This window comes from Xenia sp. Carnegie-2017, unplaced genomic scaffold, assembly GCF_021976095.1.
Source record: "Xenia sp. Carnegie-2017 unplaced genomic scaffold, XeniaSp_v1 HiC_scaffold_20, whole genome shotgun sequence".
Taxonomy (NCBI): domain Eukaryota; kingdom Metazoa; phylum Cnidaria; class Anthozoa; order Malacalcyonacea; family Xeniidae; genus Xenia; species Xenia sp. Carnegie-2017.
Genome location: NW_025813483.1, coordinates 11,220,868 through 11,246,826, shown reverse-complemented (window position 1 = coordinate 11,246,826; position 25,959 = coordinate 11,220,868). Strand labels below are relative to the sequence as shown.

At 36.0% G+C, this 25,959-nt stretch overlaps 2 protein-coding genes across 5 annotated transcripts in view; both read right to left on the bottom strand.

The window, feature by feature from the left end:
• Positions 1-25,959, bottom strand: part of LOC124441680 (transient receptor potential cation channel subfamily A member 1-like) — a 74,857-nt gene that overhangs the window by 37,129 nt on the left and 11,769 nt on the right. Inside the window, exons 3-10 of the mRNA XM_046992147.1 lie at positions 17,041-17,217; positions 16,057-16,293; positions 15,579-15,879; positions 15,186-15,478; positions 15,062-15,150; positions 14,741-14,982; positions 14,334-14,625; positions 13,982-14,150 (exon numbers count right to left, since the gene is read on the bottom strand). Of these exons, the coding sequence (XP_046848103.1) occupies positions 13,982-14,150; positions 14,334-14,625; positions 14,741-14,982; positions 15,062-15,150; positions 15,186-15,478; positions 15,579-15,879; positions 16,057-16,293; positions 17,041-17,217 (1,800 nt within the window). The remainder of the gene's footprint in view (positions 1-13,981; positions 14,151-14,333; positions 14,626-14,740; positions 14,983-15,061; positions 15,151-15,185; positions 15,479-15,578; positions 15,880-16,056; positions 16,294-17,040; positions 17,218-25,959) is intronic.
• Positions 8,497-25,959, bottom strand: part of LOC124442237 (transient receptor potential cation channel subfamily A member 1 homolog) — a 23,030-nt gene continuing 5,567 nt past the window's right edge. The window contains exons 1-6 of one of the 4 annotated variants that reach the window (XM_046992745.1): positions 12,279-12,490; positions 11,528-11,616; positions 10,777-10,961; positions 10,329-10,646; positions 9,519-9,885; positions 8,497-9,184 (exon numbers count right to left, since the gene is read on the bottom strand). In XM_046992745.1, the coding sequence (XP_046848701.1) occupies positions 8,811-9,184; positions 9,519-9,885; positions 10,329-10,646; positions 10,777-10,836 (1,119 nt within the window). In that variant the 5' untranslated portion in view covers positions 10,837-10,961; positions 11,528-11,616; positions 12,279-12,490 and the 3' untranslated portion in view covers positions 8,497-8,810. Of the gene's footprint in view, positions 9,185-9,518; positions 9,886-10,328; positions 10,647-10,715; positions 10,962-11,527; positions 11,617-12,278; positions 12,491-25,959 lie in introns of those variants that run through there. The other 3 variants (XM_046992746.1, XM_046992747.1, XM_046992748.1) reach the window with 3 other exon arrangements.

Below are 25,959 nucleotides of genomic sequence, written 5' to 3'. Positions count from 1 at the left end.
AAGTACGTTTTGTAAGTTCTTTGTTTGTTTAGTTCTTCTTTTTTGTTGCAACGCGTGAGAACTTGAAACGCAATGAAAGAGTGAGTAATGAAACAGAGACTTTGTCGTGGTGACAAACTTAAAGATAGATTTCAAAATAGCAAATACCATGGTGAATGGTTATAATAACAATGTAATAGTTCTTAAAAGAACTGTTTTAACCAAAATACTAACCAAACAATTCAAAGGAACCGTTATTTACTGCTAGAAAGAGACACTATGCATTTCGGCAGACTACTCATCAGGTGTCAACGTCTGCTAAATGAGAACCTCCAAACCATGCTATATTTATAACGTTACAAAAGGTCAATGTCATCCCTATTTTTAGAGATGACACTTAAAACAGAGACAGATCAAACACGTAATCCTTTTGTCGGCAAAGGACAGGATTAGTCAATTTAATTAATACCGACTCCATGACGCGTAGCTGGAATAACGAGCGACATTTTTTAATAATTCTAAAGTTTTCATCAGAATAAGCATTGGCACAGCGAGTGTTGCTCAAAAGATTTTTTCCAATCGCTGAATCACATAGAATCGGATTTTCACTTTTACACCCACGTTTTGGTGTAAAGGAACAGTTTTATTCCTGACAGAAGCTGGTACATGCTGTTTTATTCTTTCACTCAACCTTTGAGAAGTCCTACTTACATAGCGAGCATCACACTCACATTTAAACTCGTAGACTACATTGCTTGATATTTGAGCAGGGAGAGACTCTTTGGGAGTGGGTGGAAGAATAGTTCTTTTTGAGAATATAAAGACCACATTGCATGCAAAAAACAAACTCTCGGTGATATTTTTAGTTTCCCTCTCGATGTCATTTAGTTTCCCTCTTTGCTCGAGAAGCTTTCTAATAAGCTGCAAGCGGTTGCTATTTCAGCTGAGTACGCTCTATTTTCAATAAGACATGTCCTGCAACGTCTTCATGAGATGAGAAGCGAAGAAGAGTTTGAGCGTACACTTGATGACGCTAAGAAAGTTTTTCGTGTTATGATGTCGTTTCCACTGGAATTTAGTGAAAATTTTGGCACTGGCACTTGACTAAGAAAAGTTCCAAGATGGATGAATAATGAAGAAATGTTAATAACAGAAAGCCTTTACGTCACAGACGCCTCAGTTTACAACAGTGCGAATATAACACCAATGCGAAGCTCGTACTACCAAGCCATTGATGCAATCATCTCAGGTCTAGGATCGCGATTTGAACAAGAGGATCTTTTCCAGATCAAATGTATTGAGAAACTGTTACTTAACTCTATGAAAGAAAGAGGAGTATCTTTAGATGGATTAAGCATTTCTTTGATTGATAAAGATGCTCTAAGAAAGCAGCTTGATGATCTTCCCACCATTCTTGGGCTTTACAACGCGGATCAGAGAAAAAAATAACAGAAGTCACGCGTATTTCAACAATAGCAGAGATATTCAATGCCATGTCGTCAGCAAAGAAAAGGTGCTCAGATATCCACAAACTAATTATACTATACTACACAGTGCCAATCTCATCTGCCTCGTGCGAACGCACATTCAGCGTAATGCGTCGTATCAAAACATGGCTGCGGTCAAACGCTGAAGGAAATCATCTGAATGATATTATGTTCTCCAACATTCAGAAGCAACACATGGATATGGTGGAAATAGACGTAATTGACAAAGAGTTTTCACAGAGAAATGAAAGAAGAATTAAATATTTTGGAAAATACAATACATGACAAATTGTAAATTAGTGACGTTACATCGTTTGATAGTTATATTATCGTTAATATTTATCGACCAACACTGCGGACATGTGCTTCTGTACAGTGTATTGCATGTAGCACATATCTTGGCTGTTTATCAATATGAGATTATGTTTAGTATATTTCACTAATGTGCCCTTCCACAAAGCTTGCCCCTTCTGCCCTTTTGCCGTTCCGGCGTCCCTGAAGATTACATCCAGTCTCGTTAAATAAATAAATGAATAGATATTTTGAACACAGACATTTTGTAAAAACTCTAATTTAACGCCATTGCAGGCCCTATTGCAAAGTGTCGTCGCTTCTCTGTTCGATAAATTACACTCCTCGTTCTTCGTATGTATCTTGATTGTAGTATCGCCGAGCAAAACATTGTAGTTCAGTCCCAATTGAAAAATTGAAAAGACTAACGGCATCTGTAGAAGAAAACCTCTCATGGCATATTTAGGAATTAGGAGGGAATTTCAAAATGTCTCAAGTCTAAAATGAACGTGTACGTAACGCGTGATCTTCGAGAGAAACTTGCTGGGGATATGTATATCAGGAAGGTTTTCTTCTCTTGCCCTCAAAATTATTACATTAAATTCTTTTAAAAAGGTTTTTTTGGTGCAAAATATACTTTTCCTAAAACTTTGATTGCTTAGTTTCATATGCATTTTATTTCTTACTAGTTATAAATGTTAAATACTGCTACAATTTTAGTTGTTTTACATTTGCAAGAAAGCAAACACATAAGATTCCATCAGCAGTCAAATACAGCATGAGCACCTTGAATAAAACAAATTGTAATATCGTAGATTTAGATAGTGCAGTCATAAAACACAATTAGTAAAATTATTGAACTCAATTTCCGAACTGATACAATTGTTTACCGTCTACATAGATTTTGTTAACATTTTTTACTTTATATCATCATATGTAAATGCACATGAACGACAAAGCGTAATTAAAGTCTTACGCTCCCGTTTGAATAAGAATCGTGCACATTTTTTCAAAGTAAGATAAGTTCGCTACCTATAACAAAAGAAAAAAAGATACAGTTTGGTTCAGTGTTTGAAGTTTTAAACTAAATCAATGATTTATTACATTTACAAATACACAGCCCCATGCACAGTCAATAATTACCACATTAAATTTTTTGGCAAGTTTTTTCCAAATCACACGAGAAACTATGATGAAACTATTGATTATTACTAATATACATGAAAAAATTTCATAATTCTGTTAATTTTTAACTTCAGCGTATGTATTTCAGCCGGCAAGTTATTAATACAAATCTACACTGGTATTTACTAAAAATTGCCCTGCTCTAAACCATTCAGAATTGAGAAATTTTTCGTGTATGAATAATGCACGTGAGTACTTATGTTTAGAAATTACGAATTGCTATTATTTCATATCTGTTATCCTCCTGATTTCGGCATCAGATCTTCAGACTTCATACGACTGTATCGCCTCTTTGATTTCCGGAAAAAAACGGCGAAAATGTTTTGGTAGCTTCATTCTCTTTGCTCTTCTGTAAAGACTCCTGGCTCTCTTTACAATCCAGTTAAACAAATCTAACAGTTTATTTAGTTATAATTATTTGATCATTGGGTGAGAGCTCGTAGACGAAGCATACCTGACTCATGTCGCAAGCCGTTTACAATTAATTTCGAAGAGTACAATGCAGCGATAATGTACCGTGTGTGTGTATGTGTCACTATGTGAAATAATATGACATATAAACAAGGTACGATACTTGTAATACTAATAATTTCCTTATCTATCGATAAAGATGAATATAGCAAGGTTTTCTGTTCAAGGAACAAGTTCTTTTTTTCAAAATGTTTCTTTATATAAATGAAAACGCTAAATATACAATGGTATGAAACTATAATGACATTTTCACTTGTCACTTTTGTAACTTCATATTCTTTCCTTCATTCGACACCTCCCCCATGCTACAATGAAAAATTATGAATAGAAGTTGCTATCGCAAGGGGAAGTGCTAGCCAAACATTGCTATAGGCATAGCTGAGTGGTTTCGTGTTCAAGCTATAGATTGCAATTTAGCTTGGATTTACTAATTTTCTTCAAGACAGGTCTGGTGGTGGTGAATGTAACTTGGCGTGATATGAATGATAGATTGATAGTCAGACATTTTGTACATGTGTGTGCCTTTAACTTTTAACATTGTGTTGGCAAGGTTTATTTCAATAAACTTTGGGCTGTTTTATAAGTCATGTAATTTTTTGTTCAAAAATACGAAACATTAATCTTTGCTAAAAATATTGCTTGAATATATACGAAATTCACATTTAATTCACCAGAGATTGTGTGTAGTAATCAGTTCCTCAGTAAATACTGAAAATACAAATGTTTTTTCTTTCAATAACCACCCTTAAAAGCAAGAATACTTGTTTTGATTAGAGCTATGTGACTATGTCGATAATACTATTTCAGGGCAAGTGTGTCAAAATTTGACGACTGACTTTTATCGTGGATAGTGGATTTGGCAGGTATACCATGTGGATCATCATGGTTATTTCAAGGTTTAAAGAGGACATTGGCGGGTAATGTGATTATAGTTATAATTGCATGCATAACTGTGACTTTTCATAAAGGATCATAAGTTTTTTTAAATGTATGCCATTGCATTTAATAAACGCAGTGTTTTGGGAGATGTACCGAAGAAATGAAAAAGGAAACGTGAATATTCCTGAAAGCTGAAATAAATAATGTTATGACAAATTGGCTTCGCTTGGCCCCAAATGTGGACACTTTTTTTTTACAAAACAATACGAAATGGGAGGGAAAACCGGTGGATCCGGGAAAAAACCCACCAATAATAAAAAAGAACAAAAATTTAGAAAAATTTCCTTAAATTTTTGTAGTTTAAAGAGGTTTCCTATTTTTGCTGTTTTTAATGATCCCGATTATCTATTTTAACATGCTGCAGCGTAGTCAGATCATGCGTCCTATATAGTCGTATAAAAAATTTAAATTTACAGAGCGACAAAAAAGCGGACTGACTACCTTATTGACACAGCAATTACTTTGCGTTCAACAAAAGAAACGCAAACTTTCGTAGAGAACAAAAAATGAAAGTGCGCCGAATGTTAAACATTTTAATAAATAGATGAAAAATGAAAATTAAAAGCATTCCATAAAATTATATGAAAACATTATTCAGTACGTACGACCTGACCATTCATCTGTCAATAACAATGAAAAAATGAAATGACCAAAGTGACGTCATGACTTGCATAAAAATCATTTTTGATGTCTACTAGACTTCATTCAAAATTTCTATGTTGCTACATTAACACCTTTATTAACAGCTGGCTTTCACTCACGTGTTTTGTCAGAAAATTTAACAATTGTGAAAATTTAGTTTTAAACGGTTTTACTTGAAAATGCGTTATACTGATGGACATTTTGCATAAGAAAAGTGTGATTCTTTCTACAAGGACGCTTGTTTCTTGGTGCTTCGGTCCGACTTGGTCGTTCATTAACTGTCCAGTTAGTAGGCCTACAGAAAAAGCCACTCTACAAAAACCGCGTTGTAAATGTCAGCAAAAGAATGATCAAGAACAGAATTTAAATATATTGAAAAGAATAAAACTGTTATACCTGATTTCCAAGCGTTGTCCTGGTCCGTCTGATCCAGGCGACTTAGTCGGTCTCTTCCTTTTTTTTTTCACCGCGCAGTTTTTGCGTGTACGTCGTAGAAATATATGGGTAGCATTTTTATCTTCGAAATTCAATGACTCCTAGCTACTTGCAGCATTGCAATTTTCGTTAAATGTAATTATCAAAAAGTAGGGAATAAAAGCCAGCTATTTTCTCACAGCAAGTGACATCTTTCGATGATAAACAAAAATTGACAAATTTTATCATGAAAAACCGACTGTTTTTATTTTATTTGGGTGTTTTTCATGATTAAGGCGCAAATTGTAAAAATAGACCATCAGGATCCTTTTTAACTATCTCATGCAGATACTCATACAACACTATCTACTCAACTTACAAACCCCAAGACGTGAATCGTGTTTTTCCACTCGCTTGTTTTCCATCTTCGTAGAACATATTTCGTTTTTTTTACTCCAGTCATTTCAATATTATGTTCATGCGTACATATGCCACAAATCGATGTCCATTCGATGCCTTTATACCATTCCATAAACAAAGTACTCAACATCGTTAACCAACAAAGTAGCTAGTGAAATCGTGAATCGCCATTTCGACAGATTACAATTCACAATGCACTCTTATGGTAACTTCAAGAGAAGGAAAAGGGATCACTTCAATACCCCAGTTATATCATCACTTAAAGAATGCTTAGCGCAGAGTTGATCTTCTATGAGTATCAGCTGACCACCTTTCGGTGGGCGCATATAACAATGGGGCCCATCATCATTATATGCACAAACAACTGACATAAACAGAGAATCCAAACTACAGATAAACATTCTTGGCCATGAATCACCATGACACACATAAGCAACGAGAAACTAGTAAGAGTAATTGAAGTGAATGGCACAGGTGGTAAGGGCACTTTCACAACTCCATCCATGTGGGATCTACAATATAAGAAAATATGAAACACATGTACAAGATTTTATGATGAATATGACGTTAGTTTGCGATTTCAATTCTTAATCAGATATATTGAGAATGAGAAAATTGCAATATGTTTTCTGTTTGACTATCCAAATGGTAGAACAGTCACCTACATTGCACGAAAAGCTTCAGTCAGTTGAGTTTGAACGATGCAACAAGAACTTTCGAACGATCTCAGGCTTAACATCGTGGTCAACAAAAATTGCAGTGAAAGCTTTCATATTTCGAGGCCTGCACTAAGACTAGTTGATTATTCCACGCAACTCATACTTCTTTATATCGTCAGTAAAATGACAGATTTACCTTTTCTTCTACAACGTTAAAGTGACTAATTTTCCGTTGAAGTGAAAACACACGAATTTATATATGTTAGCTTACATTTCTTTAATTGACGTCATGACTATAATTTTTTATTGTGATTGGCACCTTAGGAGCTTATCGCTATTCACAAAGACAAATTCAGTGTACTTATATTCATTGCATATATTCAGTAATGAATAATGTGACATTGAAGAAACAAGCTAAAAATCAGCATCATCAATAAAAACCATTGAGATTTTCACAAGAACAATAGAATCAAGAATCAAATATATATTTAACGTCATTCTAGTTACTTACATTTGTACTCACTTGACTTAGTTTCTCCTCTGTTCGTGTTATCTAACAATCGAATTTTCTCACAAATGTCGGAAAAATCCTCTTGCTGTTGATCGGATGATGCCAAAATTATCGGCTATTACAAAATAGTGTTGAAAACGCTAACCAACCTTTTCCTTTCTTCTTTTGTAGCGACTTCAGTCTTACGAGCGTATTTTCAACTGGATTTTTCTATGTTCTCAAAACGTTTCTTCAAACTGAAGGATTCCAATTCTTGTTCAGTTGCATTCAGAGATGTTGGTGGTCTTGATTTTCTCATCAACACGTTCAAATTCATTGACAATGAAATGAGACGTCTTTCAGTAACTTGTCGTCGATGACAGTTGAAGCCAACAACTTTATTTTGCTCTGCATAATCAAAAATCTTTATACTTGTCGCCTATGTGTATAGTCTTGTTCCATCTTTTATGAACAACATCTGCTTTCCATGACGCCTCGTGACTTGTATGAGGTAAAACTTGAAGTGAATCGTACCTTTATACATAGTGTTAAGCATATCATTATATGTATTTGTTCCACATGAATTGTTCGTACTTGAACAAATTATCGGATATCTATTAAATCTAATTTTTAAAAACAAAACGTATTGTTGCCAAACAAAAGTACTATGCTCTCCCTTCATTAATAAACGTAAAATGCAAATAACAATTGACCATTTTTCTGTGATATTACGCAAATAATCAAACATTAAATAACGCAAATACGAGTTTGGGCATTAAGATGTTGGTGACGTCGTTTTGAAACTTCTCATAAAGGTCGAGACGTGTTGGAAACGATTGTTTATCACTATGAACTTGAAGATTTTTATTTAATTATAGAAATAATGAAATAGTTCGAACTTTTGCGGCTCCGCAAATATAGACTTTATAGTTACAATTGGTTCCGCTCGTTCAGTAAGCAACGAGCTCACATAAATTCATTGATCATTTTTATTTAATGTTTGTGGTGTTAGCAGGCGATCAGACACGATGGTCAATTCTGACATAGCTTACCATGGATTTCCTAATGCAAATTATTTTTTATTGAAATTCATGGTAAGACAACCTAAAATACATGTAGATTAACGTAGAAGACAAGCATTTTTTGTATAGCAAGAACTAAAGAAGCGAATCGCTTAAAATAGACTAAATACATGAAGGCGTTTCATATTCCTGACAAGAAATATCCGCAGCTTTTGTATAAAAATGAAGACAAAAAATATGTACAAGGTCCGAATTTTTTCCATGACAACTCCACTCGATTTTCCGGTGCGAATCCTGCCTGTTTCCTCGAAACATTCAACGCCTGACCAAAAGTCCACTACTATCAACGTGAAAGACAGAAAACAAGTGACGCTGGTAAATAATAGAAACGCGAAGAAAAGATGTGAATGAAAAAAACGTGAAAAAGAGATGTGAAGGAGAAACTTGAAGAATAGAGGTGAAGGAGCGATGTGCAGCTTAAAAGATAACACGTTATGTACTTTTTCTATTTTCTTAATTTTGCGAAAAATTTTGGCAAATGCAATTTGAGCCTGCTGTCAATTGCACCGAAGAAGCTACAGTTGCTACGCTGCGCTAAGCCCAAAGATAATGCCATGGGCGTTAGTAAGGTTTGTATTCTAGAATTATAACACATTAAAACTATTTTCTTCCTGTCAAAATGACACATCTTGTTAAAATCATGCGCTACCACTTTGGGGAAATATCTAACCATATTGAGGACACTTTCCATAGTAGCATATTGTGGTTAACTCAGTGAAAAGAGTTCCTAAGGATTTGCTGTTTCAGCATTTCAGACAACACTGGAATCAGTACGAAGAATCATTGACAGTTTATCATTATTATTAAATAGACTACTGTCTTCAGCCTCATTTTCATTCACAGAAATTGTCACATCATCATGAACGACTACCCCATCTTTATCTTCGTATGTATCCATTTGACTATGCTGTCTCTTTAATTCATTTAATTCGGGATCGTTCTCCCTTGCTTCTCTCTCTTCGTCAAAATCTCCTTCAGAATACTTCAAATCATCACCGACGCCATAGTCACTTGAATTCGGTACACTGAATTTCTTATGATCGTTTTGTACTCTTTCCCAAGGCTTTCGCTTAGGTACAGTTCTTGTCTCCTCTGGATTGAAGGTTTCTATGCTCTCACTGTAACCTATTTAAGAAAATACAAAAGTACGTAAGGGCAACAGCTTCTCCACTACTTACAATGTATGTCAATGTAGGTAGTGATGTATAAACAACAAAGAACAAGAACAGTCTTTAAATTACCTAAAATATAAACTAAGGAACGTAGGTCAAAGTAGGTAGTGATGTATGAACAAAAGAGAACGAGAACTGTCTTTACATTAACTAAAATAAAAACTAAGATAACGTGTGTCAATGTAGGTAGTGGTGAATGAATAACAGAGACAGAGATCAGTCTTTAGATGGCTTTGAAGTGTGTTTGTGAAAAATTCAGTAAAATTTTTACAAATAAGAAATGTTACCTCGAAATTGAGTAGTAGCGTTTTGTTTATCTTGACTCATTCGGACATACTCGATTGATCTACGATTCCTTTCCATTGTAAACTCGTTTTGAATCTCTAACATTTTATTTTGCAAAACAGCATTCTGCCTTTGCAGTTCTTTAACCATTTGAATCAACGTTGACATGTCTTGTTTCTTTCCCATTTCTTCCCGGCTCTCATCGACTACATTGGTAGAAAAATCAGGACCGTAAAATACAAAATCCCAAACGGCGCGGGTAAAGTTGTATGTCTTGTTGGGTCTCTCCTGTAAACAAGGTATGAGTGTTTTTCTACTTCGCCATGGAAATGAAGACCTCTTCCGTTCTATGTCAATTATCATTTTCGCCTAAATCAATTAAAAGAAAAATGTTATAAATATCATAACGATTGCTTTTATTCACCTCATTCATTCATCACCACCTACACGTTATCTTAGTTTAAGTAGTGTAAAAATTGTCCCCGTTATCTGTTTTCATTCATCACTACCTACAATGACACATGTTATCATAGTTTATATTCTAGATAGTGCAAAGACCGTTCTCGTTCTCCATTGCCCATTCATCACTACCTACACCAACACACGTTATCTTAGTTTATATTTTAGATGGTGCAAAGATTGTTCTCGTTCTCCATTGCTCATTCATCACTACCTACACCGACACACGTTATCTTAGTTTATATTTTAGATACTGTAAGACTGTTCTTGTTGTCTGACGTTCATTCATCATTGACTTCATTGACATACGTTATCTATAGGATCTAATTTGATAGTTTCATGAATATCCTTACCGTTTGAATGTGTTTCTGCAGCTTAGCGTGTTGCATAATGCTACTGGTATCATCAATGGCAAGGGCAAGCAGAAGGTTCATAATAATGATAGGCATAACGACAAGAAAACCAACAAGGAGGACCAGCTGTAGTGGATAAAATGTGTTGTAATCAGAGTGGTCACCGAGAAATGTCTGTTTAAAATCAAACTCTCCCATCGTCATCGTTGCTCCAGTTAAGATAGACATGCTAAACCTCTCAAATCCCTGTCTATCATTCATTATTACTGTAAAAGCGGCAGCAAAAGCGACCAAGAAAAATATTAAGAGACCCATGACCTAAATAAGAATTGTTGATATCATTAAACATTAGGGTAGAGGGAGAAGTCATAACTTCAGCAGACAAACCTTGAATAGTGTGAAGGAAATTTTTCTAATCATGAGAATAATTATACCGTAGGAGGCAAACCTTCTTAGATACATAAGATTCATCCAAGCACAGAATAACGCTACAGAACAGGCCATCCATTGAAAACTTGTCTTTACAGACATACTGTCGTTACTTGATACAGCAAAGATGAATGTTGATACGTAGAGAACACATTCCAAATAGTTGACTTTGTCCATAAAATAATTGAATTTGTAAACGAATAACTACATAATTAAATAGAGTATGTCAATATCAAGAGATCAAATTAAGCGTAGACATATTTTGTAAATTCCTTTTTAACGATTTCGCCATTCTTATATAGGGGAGAGGACAAAAAAATCAACCCTATACACAAAATTAATGTTATAGGTTCGTAGCTCGTCATTTCTTAGAGAAATGTTATAGAAATGAAGGATTGCTGTTGAAGAAAATATGAAACAAAATAGCAATGCTGCCCATTAAAACTGTAACGTTCATCACTAAATTAAAATAAAACTAAAAAGATAAATAAACTTTAACAAATAGCAGCCATATTGTTGGCGTCATGCTATTGTTGTTCTGTAACTGCAAGGTTATCAATCACACCTTCACTGAGAAAGCCGATGTTCCAAGGCAAAATACATACGTTTTCATTCTACGTATCATTCTGCTGTCATGAATAAGTCTCATTTTTTGTTGGCAGTCCCTAATATTTTATAACAGCTTTGCAACGAGCACAAACATAAAGTGGCATTTATAATATACATGGTTTATACGAGGGAACTTTTACGACCACAAACTGAATGCTAACCTGACCGATTTCTTTCAATGTTTGAGCGCCAGCAGATATGAGACAGATAAGCATCGCTACCTTAACATTTATCGACGCATTTCGTAATTCTAAACACAAATAGTTTCAATAACGAAAACATAAAACTAAACAAATTCAAGAAAATCGTGAAATAATTAATCTCCTCGAAAATGTTTTGGGGAACCACTGAGTATTTTAATTAAAATACATAACAACGGTAACACCAAATATCGTAAGCATTTTGATTCAATATTTCTACTCTATTTAGTCATCATCAAGAATGATTATATTACATGCGTGCACAGTATATATAGACTTTATATAATTTGACCAAGTTAACAGAAACAGATAGTTCACTCGAAGCTTTAGTGCCATGATTAAGTTCCGGTTTTTTTCTACGGATGGGGAGTGTTTCTTTGAATAAAAGGTTTGACCAATCCTTGCCCTGTCTATGATGTGACAGTTGTTCAACAGGAAGAGAGTTGGGTCAAATGGTTCGGTATTGGGTTCGTCCATGTTAAGTTGTAAGAAATCAGTGAGATGAGTAAATTGTTCGCAGCTGTTGATGTGTTTATAGATTTTTGATTTGTTGTCTGTAGTAGCATATTCGTGTAGTCTTGTGGCGGGGCAAGAGAGAACTATCTGCCTTCTGTCAACTACATCAAATCACATACAGTCTACATATAATGCATACACATGTAACATAATTGGAGTTACCGTTGTTATGTATTTTGATTAATCTTCACATTACCATCTTTGCCAACAGACGCCTTATATGAAGGAATTCCAAACGCGTAGACGTTAAGAGAAACCAAAAACAAGAAAGAAAACATAAAACTTGTTGTGCACACTTTCCATCCAAATTCCATCCATTTTGCTTTAAGGTATTTACAGCAGACAGGATGACATAGGCATTGGTAACTGCTATTTCGCAACATCGCTTTGATGGCGGTGAATGGCTTGAGTTTTTACCTCTTGTTTGTAACTGCGAAAAAAGGATAACTATAAGGAAAGCCTTGTAGAAAAGGAGACAGAGGATGTACACGATGAAAACAGTAAAATGAAAACACGGTTCTAAAAAGCGTAGTCAGTGGCTATGTCTATACAAAATGTCTTATTCATATATGATAAGATATTAATAACCCAACCACGTGACTGTTTCATTTATTCAACCTTGGCGACCTTTTGCAGACAATACAATACTTCATCAATACATGGAAGCAATGATGCATAGACTGGTGGTGGTGGTGGTGGTGTTGATGGTGGTGGTGTTTTGTGGTGGTGGTGTTGATGGTGGTGGTGTTTTTTATGGCGGTGGTGGTTGTTGTGGTGGTAGTTGTTGTGGTGGTTGCGTTGATGGTGGTGGTGGTTGTTTGGTGGAGGTGGTTGTGTTGATGGTGGTTGTGTTGATGGTGATGGTGATTGTTGTGGTAGTGGTTGTTGTGTTGGTGGAAGTTGTGTTAATGGTGGTTGTGTTGATGGTGGTGGTGGTGGTTGTGTTGATGGTGGTGGTGTGGTGGTGGTGGTTGGTGGTGATGTTGATGGTGGTGGTGGTTGTTGTGGTGGGTGGTGTATTGATGGTGGTGGTGGTTGTAGTGGTGGTTGTGGTGGTGTTGTGGTGGTGGTGGTGGTGGTGTGTGATGGTGGTGGTGGTGTTGTGGCAGTTGTGTGGTGGAGGTGATGATGGTGGTTGCAGTGGTGGTGGTTGTTGGTGGAGGTGTGCTGATGGTGGTTGTGTTGATGGTGGTGGTGATGGTTGGCAGTGGTTGTGTGGTGGAAGTTGTAATGGTGGTGTGTTGAAGGTGGTGGTGGTTGTTGTGTGGTGGTTGTGTTGATGGTGGTGGTGGTTGTTGTGGTGGTTGTTGTGTTGGTGGAGGTTGTGTTGATGGTGGTGGTGGTTGTGGTGGTGGTGTGTTGTGGAGGTTGTGTGATGGTGGTGGCTGTGGTGGTGGTGGTGGTTGTTGTGGTGGTGGTGGTTTGTTGATGGTGGTGGTGGTGGTGGTGGTTGTTGTGGTGGTGGTGGTTTGTTGATGGTGGTGGTGGTGGTTGTTGTGGTTGCAATTGTTGTGGTGGCGGTTGTTGTGGTGGTGGTTGTTGTGGTGGTGGTTGTTGTGGTGGTGGTTGTGGTGGTGTGATGGTGGTGGTGGTTGTTGTGGTAGTGGTTGTTGTGTTGGTGGAGGTTGTGAGGATGGTGGTGGTGGTTGTTGTGGTGGTGATGGTTGTGTTGATGGTGGTGGTGGGAAATGAGGAAAATATATAGCAATATTTTCTTTGTGTAGAAAATATTGCATCATCCGCCCCCCCCGCCACTTGGCGGAGCCATTGAGCGTAGTAGCTACTATGAGAATTGTAGCATTCTCAATTTTTTAACGTTTTTTGAGAACTTTCTTTTGATTATGTTAAGATTCTCAAGTAGATCTTTATTTTCTATATAAACTAGCTTGTTCACCACACCTGTATTTTGTAAACACAAAAAGTCGTATGCAACCAAATGGTCAATACTCTCTGGGTGTCCTGTGGTTTTCATGCTGTTAGAAAGAGCTCGATACGCCACTTCGGACATATTCTTAGAAACCAACTTCGCCATCGTTCCTTCTGTACCATTTTTTGTCTTCAAAATAATCTGAACAAAAGTTCGGTGTTGTTCGTAAACGACAGTTTGTCAAAAAACAACAACACCAGTACACTGAAGATGCACAAGAATAAGAAACATGTTGAACATATACTTACAGTCAAACCGAATGCTATGCCCTCCACCAAATTGCTACACTGACAATAAAATCAAATACATTATAATAAAACATACCTCTTTCCATCTATCATGACACATCATCACCATAGCACTTTTTGTATCGTCATTTATGATGGCCCAATCCAAGCAGTTAAAGAACTCATAATCTTCTGTAATTGCCGCCATGCTATCTAGCAAATACTTCACAACATCTGCTTTGCCTTTCACAGCTGCTGTAAGCAATGCTGTTCGTTTGTATTTATTTTCCCAATCGATCATGGAAGGTTTGAACATCACCAACAATTCAACAATATTAAGATGTCCTTTGAACGCAGCAATGTGAAGTGGACTAAACAAATTTCCATCCCTTAAGTACACAATAAATATTTTACTCAAATCTTTCTTCCCTATCAATTAAGTTAAGACATTTTACAGTTATCTTTTTCTCTGTAAAATTCGTTGATGGCAAGATAGAAAATTACCTAACTATAATTGCTCCCTTATTCAGAAGACATTTGACGACCTCTGGGCTACTGTAGTTCGTTGCTGTATGGAGCGGCGTTTTCCCTGTGGCATCGACCTTGTTGATCAAAGCTGGTTCATTGGCTAGGATTAATTCAACCACATCAGAGTTCTGTGAACTAACAGCGCAATGTAATGGCGAACGAGAAGTGTTCGTGAAGACATTCAGATCAGCGTTATATTCTAACAAAATACGGACACTCTAAAATAAAGAAATGAGCCTCCTGTAATGTACTTGTGTATGTCTTGACTTAATCTTAAAGCAAAAGCAACACACTTACCTCAAGTAATCCTTTTAAGGCGGCATTATGAATGGGAGTATAACCGTCTATTTCTTTCTCGTTAATAAGCAAGGCCCGAGATCTTTTTTCTACAACGTGTTTGATTATGATTAAAATTTAAAGCTTCGCTTTTCATCTCCAAACAAAACGATAGCAACCACGTGAAACTTGCATACCTTCAGCAAAATTCTCAATGTTTCAGGATGTGCAATTGCATAGTGAAGAACCGTTCTATTGCTGTCATCACGAATGGTGAAATCAGCTTTCAATTTAAGCAGTTCTTCAACGACACGAACATGACCGCGTTGAGCGGCAAGGACCAACGCAGACTGGGAGTTTTCCGTCTTTTCATTGACAAAAATCTTGGATTTTGATCCAATGTAAGAGACAATACCACTGTGATTATTGATTGCCGCTCTAGAATGAAATAAATTGTCAAAGTGATAACGTCAGGCTTAAGTCCAAAAGTCCTGAATGATTAAATGTACAGATGATACAAATGAAACGTAAAACCTACTTATGAATCGGAGTGAATCCTTGTTTATCCTTTCTGTTCAACTGAAGTAAGTCCAAATGTGTCATTACATCCACAAATCGAAATAAACTCTTCTCCATGCCATTTTTGCAAGCCGCATGAATCAAATAACCATCTCCATGTCTGATTTCTTCGCGCAAATCTTCACGAATCACATCTTCATCTTGCAGACAAACTTGTACAGTGCGTTCATCACCACTGTCCACAGCAACATGAAGTATATTGCGGTAATGACTTCCACCATACTCCTCGCTGAACAATAACTCTTGCACTCTGCTTTTTTCTGAAATAGAAATGTTTTATAAATACATAAGCAGCAGGAATGGAGCGACTGTACCTTTCGTTTAAACAAATAACATTTTCACATTTCAGGAGGACAAACGAAAAATCCTTAATCCTTCTGCCGACGACGAAAGTCATTAAACAAAATACACATATCATGTTGCGAAAATCGTTTTACCGTGTTTCAGGAAAAGTTCAAGCATATTAGCATGTCCTTTATTAGCGGCGATGTACAATGGACATCTTTCTGTGATATCAACCTCTGTTATCTTTCCACCGTGTTCTAGCAACACCTTGGCGATCTCAACATGGTTGAACGTTGCGGCAAAATGAAGTGGTGATCGACCATTCACGCTTTCCACATGGTTCACAAGATCAACAATGAAGTCGTGTTGCAACAAGTTATGAAGAAAATCTACATCACAAAGAGATAAGGTGATAATGAAAATCTCAGGCACTCATGTTGGCCTCGCACTGAATCAATATTACCCCCACCCCTTTCCATCTTGGGCCCTTTTGGCGTGTTTTTGTAATTAGTATTTCAAATATTATATTGCGGATAATACATTGCTCGGTTGAAGAAAGAATGCTTATTTCATAGCACGTCTCTTACGCTGTTAGTAAATTGCTTTCAAATGCATAAAATAGCATTTACAAAGATGCAGTTTTTAAAATTTTATTTGGGAAGGGTATTTCAGGTCCCTCTGCCACATGGCTCACGCTTTACGGAGTGTCTTGTGGTTGGTGCCTTCCCTGTGTAAAATCCTTAAAATATCCCTTGGCAAAGAGCACAACTATGAACTACCTTGGCCTACAACAAAATTCACCTCAGATAACTTGCTACGCATAGATAAACAACTATATGAATACGTGAATGACAACTGCATGGCAATGGGTAAACTTAGTTTGTGGTCAGTTAGAGTTGGGATTGGAGTTAGCACGAGGCTAGTGTAAGAATACCAAGAGGGATTCCATACATAATTTCTAATAGGTTGACCTACATTTTAAAGCAAAGTCATCCATTACAGCAGTGACAACAAGCTTGATAGTATGTTAATATCAATCAAATTTCACAAAAAACATTTCAAGAAAATTTTGCTTTCAGCAACTTATCAAACAGAAAAGCCTAAGTCCGAATACGCAGCATGGCTTCCAGCCTTACCTACGTCACCCATTCTCGTGGCTACATGAAGTACACTCTCTCCGTTCTTAGCTATCACACACTTGGTGTCTTTTACGTGATTTAACAAGGAAGTAAGAGAATTAAGACTACGCGACTCCAAAGCGTAAAATATACATGGTTGTCCTCTTTCATCAGTTCTCGAGAGTAATCTTTGAACTACAAAAGAACATTTAAATATCGAGCTGGTTGAAGGAAAAGAGATTAATATTTCATCAACGAAATACTAACTTTCACGGTCACTTTTCTCTCTCAAAATATTATTGATCATTGTTTGGTCGTCATAAATTGCCGCCAGTTTCATTTCATCAGCTAAACTAGTTTGCACCTTACTCCCGTTTTCGTCAACGTCACTCACATCGGGAACGGTCCCTGCTCGTTGCAAATCTGTCGTGTCTTGCTCATCAATGGGTTTCAGTCTGGCCAGGGCAGCACGATTGACTTCACTTGATAAATCATAGTCCACGCTTCTCTGGGTCGCGGAAAACCCACGTACCAACGCGATCTCACGTAATTCGCCATTCGTGACAATCACTTGAAAAATGCACAAAAAATTCCAATGAACAAACAACAGGAGCGGCAGAACTTAGACAATTGGCGGCTCATATTCATATATTCATATGTTAAAATCTGTAATCACTTATTGATTTAAGTAGAAACTAATAAAGAGGAAGATGCATGTATGAATATGGAATTATCAATTTTTCGCAGCCATACGCATATCCATGGCACATAAGCATGCAGGAAGTCATGCTTCGCCTTTCAATATCTCATAATACTCTCGACGATACTTGACAATGTTATAACTCGAATGAACAATCAATTCGTTGTAACAAATATACCAACCTTATGACGTAATAATGAACGTTGTCACACAACCAGATGTAATTTATATAAAGCTGAAACAGAAATACCTTTATCAAATTACGTATTGTTGAAACTTCATGAAGCAGGAAAATGGGAGCGCAGACAAAACATCATTAAAATCATCACGTCGTTTATTTGACAATAGAACTGTTAGAAGAGGTTTTGACCGATAAGCAGATAGAATCATACAACCGTTTAACAACATAACAATTGAGAATATATTTTAAAAAACATGTGCTCTCTTATTTCGCGGAACAAAAAGTACATTGGTCACATGATTAAAAATCTAGTTGAAAGTTATACACTGTGATGTCATTTCCTTTTAACAAGAACAACAACTGAAGACGTACGGTGTACTTAGAGCTTGGTTTCTTGGGTGACTTGCGTCGCCAACTCAATGACATTCAGAGTATATAATACCAACCGTTGCATTACATGTCGGAAACACTATCTTTATTTACACATGGTCGTTTATACGAATGTCAGAATAATCGTCACGCGCATCTAAGACAACATGAACTAATCGCCCTTCCAAAATATCGATACAAGTTTATCCGAATATTGTCAATTTCCTACCATCAAGAGTTTAAGTAAATGATACCTGTTCATGAGCTAGATATTGATGGAAAGCGAACTATCACATTTAAGTGCTACGCATCATCGAAGACGCAAAATCATTTTCCGGTATTAACTATGCTAGAGGAAAGACATTGACCGCATGACGTCATTGAAATTGCAAAAATTGAATTTTCATCACACGACGTTGAGACAAAACCTGACAAAACAATCTTCAAAATATTATGTTTTGTTGAACAAACGAGAAATGAAACGCGATTCGACAATTTTAAGTACTTTTAAAGAGAGGCAAAAGATCAAGATGAAATGAAATAAATCATTTGTCTATGTAAGACTTTATAGAGTTATCGTGCATTTCCGATGCGCTTATCTAAATTGGAAAGTCAAATAACGTCAAAACCATCGCATGGATCACAACAAAAACTTGCATGTTTTAGAAACAAAATACTCCCCCAGAAATAGGGTTACACCATCTCCTTGGTAAACTTATCTATTCGACGATCGAAGATGGTGGATATATTTTCCAAGGGGGGGGGGCTATCCTAAAACGGAGATATTTTAGTGAAAATCAGAAAATGGGGTCCATTAATATTGGATCACATTGGTAGATTAAAAACAGACACAAAGGTAGACATAAAGCTAGACACGAAGGTATACAAAAAGATAGACATAAAAGTTGGCAAAAGGTACATACAAAGAAAGAAGACAAGTTTAACAAAAAGGTAGACGAAAACGTGGACACAAAAAGATTGATAAAAAGGCGGAGAAAAAATAGACAAAACTAAACACACGAAGGCAAACACAAAGATAGACAAAAGGTAAACACGAAGGAAAATACAAAGATAGACGAAAGGTAAACACGAAGGAAAATACAAAGATGGACGAAAGGTAGAAAGAAACATAGACATAATGATAGAAAAATAGACACGAAAGGTGGGACACAGAGTTGGGCAGAAATGTGGAAACATAGGTACACATAGGTACACAAAAGACACAACTGTAGAGAAAAGATAGACACAAAGGTAGGACAAAGTCAAGCACAAATGATGACAGAAAGGAAGACACAAAGCACAAAGCTAGAGAGAAAGATATAACAAAAGAGGTAAACAAGGTAAGTGACACAAGATAGACACAAAGACAGACAAAAGGTAGACAAAAATGAATGACAAAAAGTAGACACAAAAGTAGAGAAAAACGTAGACACTGAAAGGTAAACAAAAAGATTGACACAAAGTTAGGAAAAAATTAGTCATGAAAGTACAAACAACACAAAAACAGATCAAAAAATATACATAAAGGTAGACACAATGGTGGACAAAAGGTAAACAGAAAGAAATACCAAAAGAGAGACACAACGGAAGACAAAAGGTATACCCAAACGTAGATAAAAAGTTAGACGCAAAGGTAGACACAATGGTAGACACAAAAAGATACACATCATGATAGACATCATGATAGATACAAAGGCAGACAAAAAGATAGACACAAATGTTGACATAAATTTAGATTGAAAGATAGACAAAAATTTGGATACAATGGTAGTCAAAACCAAAAGATACACATAAGATTGACAAAAAGGAAGACAAAAAGGTAGACAAAAAGTAGACACAAAGGTATACAAAAAGTTAGACAACAAGGTGGACAAAACATTAAAAAAAAGTAGAATCAAAGGTAGACACAAAGTTAAACAAAAAAGTAGACACTGGTAGACAAAAAGATAGAAAGAAGGTAGACACAAAGTAGACAAAAAGTTAGACGAAAAAGGCAGAGAAAATGTCATACAAGAAATTAAACAAAAAGGTAGACACAAAGGTAGACATAAATTTAGATTGAAAGATACACAAAAAGGTAGACACAAAGGTTGACACCAAAGTAGACAAAAAGGTACACACAAAAGTAGGACATAAAGTTAGACACAAATGCAAACAAAAGATAAACATGCAAAAGGTAGATAAAAATGAAGACACTAAGGTAAACACATGCAAATGTTGATAAAAGGTAAATAAAAATAATAGATACGTAACGTTGAAAAAGACCTCTCTTTTGATAAAATGGAAATTTTTTTAAAATGTGTACATTTGGGGGTTTTTTTCAAGAAGCCGAAAAAGAATCGCAATAGCCCTGCGTGGTTATCTGTCGTACAGTCGTAGTGTTAACTCTTTTCTCTTTTGTAGAGAAATCTAAATTTTAAAGTGAAAGAAAAGAAGAAAAAGCTAAGTCGCCTTAAATAAAAAAATAATTTACCTTTCGTCCCTCGGGATGTATTCAAACGTTGTAAATGGTACACTCCAAGCAACAGCAGCTACCTAAAAAAACGTCAAAAAGTTGAGCGAGTGCGTCAATGCATTAATCGATAATATCGTTAATGTAACAATGCATGAGTTTGGTGACGCTCACATATGATATTGATGTGCTGAAAACGTCGTTCAAAGTCTTTGTACAACTTGTTAACATGTCGGACGAGTTTAGTTAGGATTTCTTTTGGCAGTGAAACGTCTTCATCACAGCTTCTTATGTATTAAAGAGAGCAGCTAAAGATGGTTGTAAGCTGAAGAAAAGGTGTTTTATTAGTTAAAGATTGAAAACACGGATTACTTGGATTGAGCAGTCGTACAACGCTACTGGCTGAACTAAAGATGATGTGTCGATCGTTGTTGACAGATTATGTTCAGAGTTGACTCACTTCACCTCGCGTATGCTCAACATGACGATGCGGCCAAATATTTCGAAAACTCTTTTTAACTTCTCCAGTTTTTTCGAGGCGATCAGAAACTCGTGGCTCATGATTGTCAAGATCTTATGGCTGCAAGTATATAATAAAATTACATACATGAGTACATGAAAGCTACAGGATATCATGAAAAAACCATTTACCTTTATGACAAGTATTTGAGATCTCAATTTGAAACTTACACGTAGAGAGGCAGCTACATCACGTATACAAAAGACTTTGATACGTCGCTGTAACAGACTAAAAGTTATACACCAAACTTATGGTAAGGTATTAACAAGTAAAACTTTGATACTTCACTGTAGCATTTTCATCACACATCGTTACAGATAAGGAGAACGCAGCTCGAGACAAAAAATGAAATACCTGTTGGCAAGTACTAGTCAATACTGCAAGTACTAAGCAACAATAGCAAGTATTCCACAATACTCACAAGTATTATGCAATACTATCAAGTACCATACAACAGAAGCAAGTATTCCACAATACTGGCAAGTACTATGCAATACTATCAAGTACCATACAACAGAAGCAAGTATTCCACAATACTGACAAGTACTATGCAATACTATCAAGTACCATACAACAGAAGCAAGTATTCCACAATACTGGAAATTACTATGCAATACTATCAAGTACCATACAACAGAAGCAAGTACTCCACAATAGCAAACTTAACAAAAAGCAATTGGGATAGTCGTGGGATTAAGCAATATGTTCATGAAAACAGTAAACTAGATCCGCTATATATTCGGCGAAATAACGAATAAGAAATATTTAATCCTCAGTAAAAAAATTCAGAAAACTTAAAAAACAATGAAATGTTTTGCCCAAGTATTAATTAAAAAAAAGATAACGTCTCAAGACAAAAATTTTTTAGTCTCAATTGCTCGAACAGACGTGTTTAGAAATGGCAGATAGCTGCAAGCGAATATCACCATAGTTTTCAGCCCAGAAACTCATTTCTGGACTTTCTACCATCATGTGCAATTCTTGCCGGTCAATCCTCTTTCCCACTCCAATCGAAATCACCTTCACCCTCCTGACGAGTAACGGGGCACCAGCTTCATCCAATCGGATAGCATCGGCTGCCGGAGATTGACGGCCATCTGTGATAACCACAGCGACATTCGGGAACGAAGATCGCATTCCAGCTCTTCGCGTAAAGAGATCAGAATTCGCTAGTTTCAAGGCTAGATCGATACGAGTTCGGCCACGAAGATGAGGTAAGAGGTTCAGTTGAGTGGTGAGGTCATTTCTTGAATAAATATCATTAAATGTTGATGTAATGTTTGCAGTATCACTATAAACCATTAAAGCAATATGCGTCTTCTGCCAAGATATTTCTAACGTGTCTGCAATCATCTCAACAAGGTTTTCGCTTCAGTAAATTTGTCGTTTAAAATACTACCAGACGAATCCAAAATGAAGGCTACATCAAGAGTTCTCTTGCAAGGCAATGGTGCTATAAGAAAAAATAGTAAAATAACCAATATGATTAAGAGGCTATGGACATGACTGGGGCCATCAGCAGGGATGACATTGGCAAAACAATATGCATGTTTGTCAGAATAAACATATCAAAAGAGTTCAAGACGGCTCAACAGATTAAAGCCAAGATGTATATTGAACACGGCACATATTTGTTCCAACTAAAAAGAAGTTTTAGAGAGGCAAGTGTTTGATGGCTGCGTGACCACGAGAAATCATGTCTTATTGAAAAACATATAACGTCTAGCATAAAATTTGAAAAAACACACAAAGATTGGACTGCTATCTGGTGGTCAGAAGCAATTTCAGGACAAATCACGATTTCTACTTTAAAAAAATTGACCGAAGAATTGTAAAAAGAATAGAAATATGACTGACAATGGTCATAAATATCAACGAGTTATGGATTGCAGTAAAGGCTGCTGGGTAAGGCAGTCCGATAAATAACCTAAATGTGCGAAAGATTTAAAGCAACGATTAAATCTTTGGCGGATGCACTATTTATCGAACTTTTTGGTTGTTTGTGACTGGTATACCTATAGCTATGATTATTTCTATGCGCAATCGGTTCTTCTGAACCTCAAACGCGCGAGCAATAAAATCAACAAGATCGTAAAAGATAAACTAGCTACACATCATACTTACAAATCTCTGAGCAGACATCCTTAGTAAAAGCAGGGATCATCTTACTTAAAGTATTAACGGTATTAGGTACAAAGATATCCCTAGGTGATCCTGCAACGCGCTCAAGATCGCTAGCACGACTCGAGCTCAATAAAAATTGCCCTGCTCTAAACCATTCAGAATTAAGAAATTTTTCATGTATAAATAATACACGTGAGTACTTATGTTTAGAAATTACGAATTGTTATTATTTCATATCTGTTATCCTCCTGATTTCGGCATCAGATCTTCTGAATTCATACGACTGTATCGCCTCTTCGATTCCTGGAAAAAAGGGCGAGAATCTTCCACAGTTGGTTCATTCTCTTTGTTCTTCTGTAAAGACTCCTGGCTGTCTTTACAATCCAGTTAAATAATTCCAACTGTTCATTTAATTATAACATTGTCGTAGCCAGCCTCTATCTTTGGGTAAGAGCTCGTAGACGCATATCTGACTCATGTTGCTAACCGTTTACAATTAATTTCGAAGAGTACAATGCAGCGATAATTTACCGTGTGTATATGTCACTATGTGACATAATATGACATATAAACAAGGTACGATATTGTAATACTAATAACTTGCTTATCTATCGATAAAGAAGAATATAGCAAGGTTTTCTGTTTAAGGAACAAGTTCTTTTTTCAAGATGTTTCTTTATATAAATAAAAACGCTAAATATACAGTGGTATGAATACTATAATGACGTTATCACTTGTCACTTTTGTAACTTCATATTCTTTCCTTCATTCGACACCTCCCCCAAGCTAGAATTAAAAATTATGACTATAAGTTACTATCGAAGGGGAAGTGCTAGCCAAACATTGCTATAGGCATAGCTGAGTGGTTTCGTGTTCAAGCTAAAGATTGCAACTTAGCTTGGATTTACTAATTTTCTTCAAGACAGGTCTGGTGGTGGTGAATGTTAATTGGCGTGATATGAACGATAGATCGAACTCAGACATTTTGTACATGTGTGTGCCTTTAAATTTAAACATTGTGTTGGCAAGGTTTATTTCAATAAACTTTGGGCTGTTTTTCATTTCATGTAATTTTTGTTCAAAATACGAAACATTAATCTCTGCTAAAAATATTGTTTGAATATATATGAAATTCACATTTAATTCACCAGAGATTGTGTGGTAATCGGTTTCTCAGTAAATACTGAAAATAGACAAGTTCTTCTTTCAATAACCACCCTTAAAAGCAAACCTTCGAAACACTCCAATTAGGCACATCAGAAAGAATACTTCTTTGATTAGACCTATGCGACTATGTCGATGATATTTCAGGGCACGTGTGTCAAAATTTGACGACTGACTTTTATCGTGGATGGTGGTTTGGTACGTATACCATGTGGATCATATTGGTTATTTCAAGGTTTATAGAGGACATTGGCGGGTAATGTGATTATAGTTATGATTGCATGGATAAATGTGACTTTTTTATATAGGATCATAAGTTTTTTAAATGTATGCCATTGCATTTAATAAACGCAGTGTTTTGGGAGATGTACCCAAAGGCCAGGAAATTAAAAAGAAAACGTGAATATTCCTGATAGCCATAATAAATAATGTTATGACAAAATGGCTTTGCTTGGCCCCAAATGTGGACACTGTTTTTTCCCAAAACAAAACGAAATGGGAGGGAAAACCAGTGGATCCGGGAAAAAACCCTCCAATAATAAAAAAGATCAAAAATTTAGAAAAATTTTCTTAAATTTTTGTAGTTTTAAGATGTTTCCTTTTTATGTTGTTTTCAATGATCCCGATGATCTATTTTAATATGCTGCAGCGTAGTCAGATCGTGCGTCCTATATAGCCGTATAAAAAATTTGAATTTACAGAGCGACAAAAAAGCGGACTGACTACCCTATTGACACAGCAAATATTTTGTGTTCAACAAAAGAAACGCAAACTTTCGTAGAGAACAAAAAATGAAAGTGCGCCGAATGTTAAACATTTTAATGAATAGACGAAAATGAAAATTAAAAGCATCCCATAAAATTATATGAAAAAATTATTCAGTACGTACGACATGACCATTCATCTGTCAATAACAATGAGAAAATGAAATGACTAAAGTGACGTCATGACTTAAATAAAAATCATTTTTGATGTCAACTAGACTTCATTCAAAATTTCTATGCTGCTTCATTAACACCTTCATTAACAGCTGGCTTTCACTCACGTGTTTTGTCAGAAAATTTAACAATTGTGAAAATTTAGATTTAAGCTGTTGTGCTTGAAAATGCGTTATACTGATAAACGTTATGCATAAGAAAAGTGTGATTCTTTCTACAAGGACGCTTGTTTCTTGGTGCTTCTGTCTGACTTGGTCGTTCATTAATTGTCCAGTTAGTAACCTACAGAAAAAGTCACTCTACAAAAAACACGTTGTAAATGTCAGCAAAATGAATTATCAAGAACAGAAATTAAATACATTGAAAAGAACAAAACTTTTATACCTGATTTCCAAGAGTTGTCCTAGTCCGTTTGATCCAGGCGACTTGGTCGGTCTCTTCCTATTTTTTCACTGCGCAGTTTTGTGTGTATGTCGTAGAAATATATGG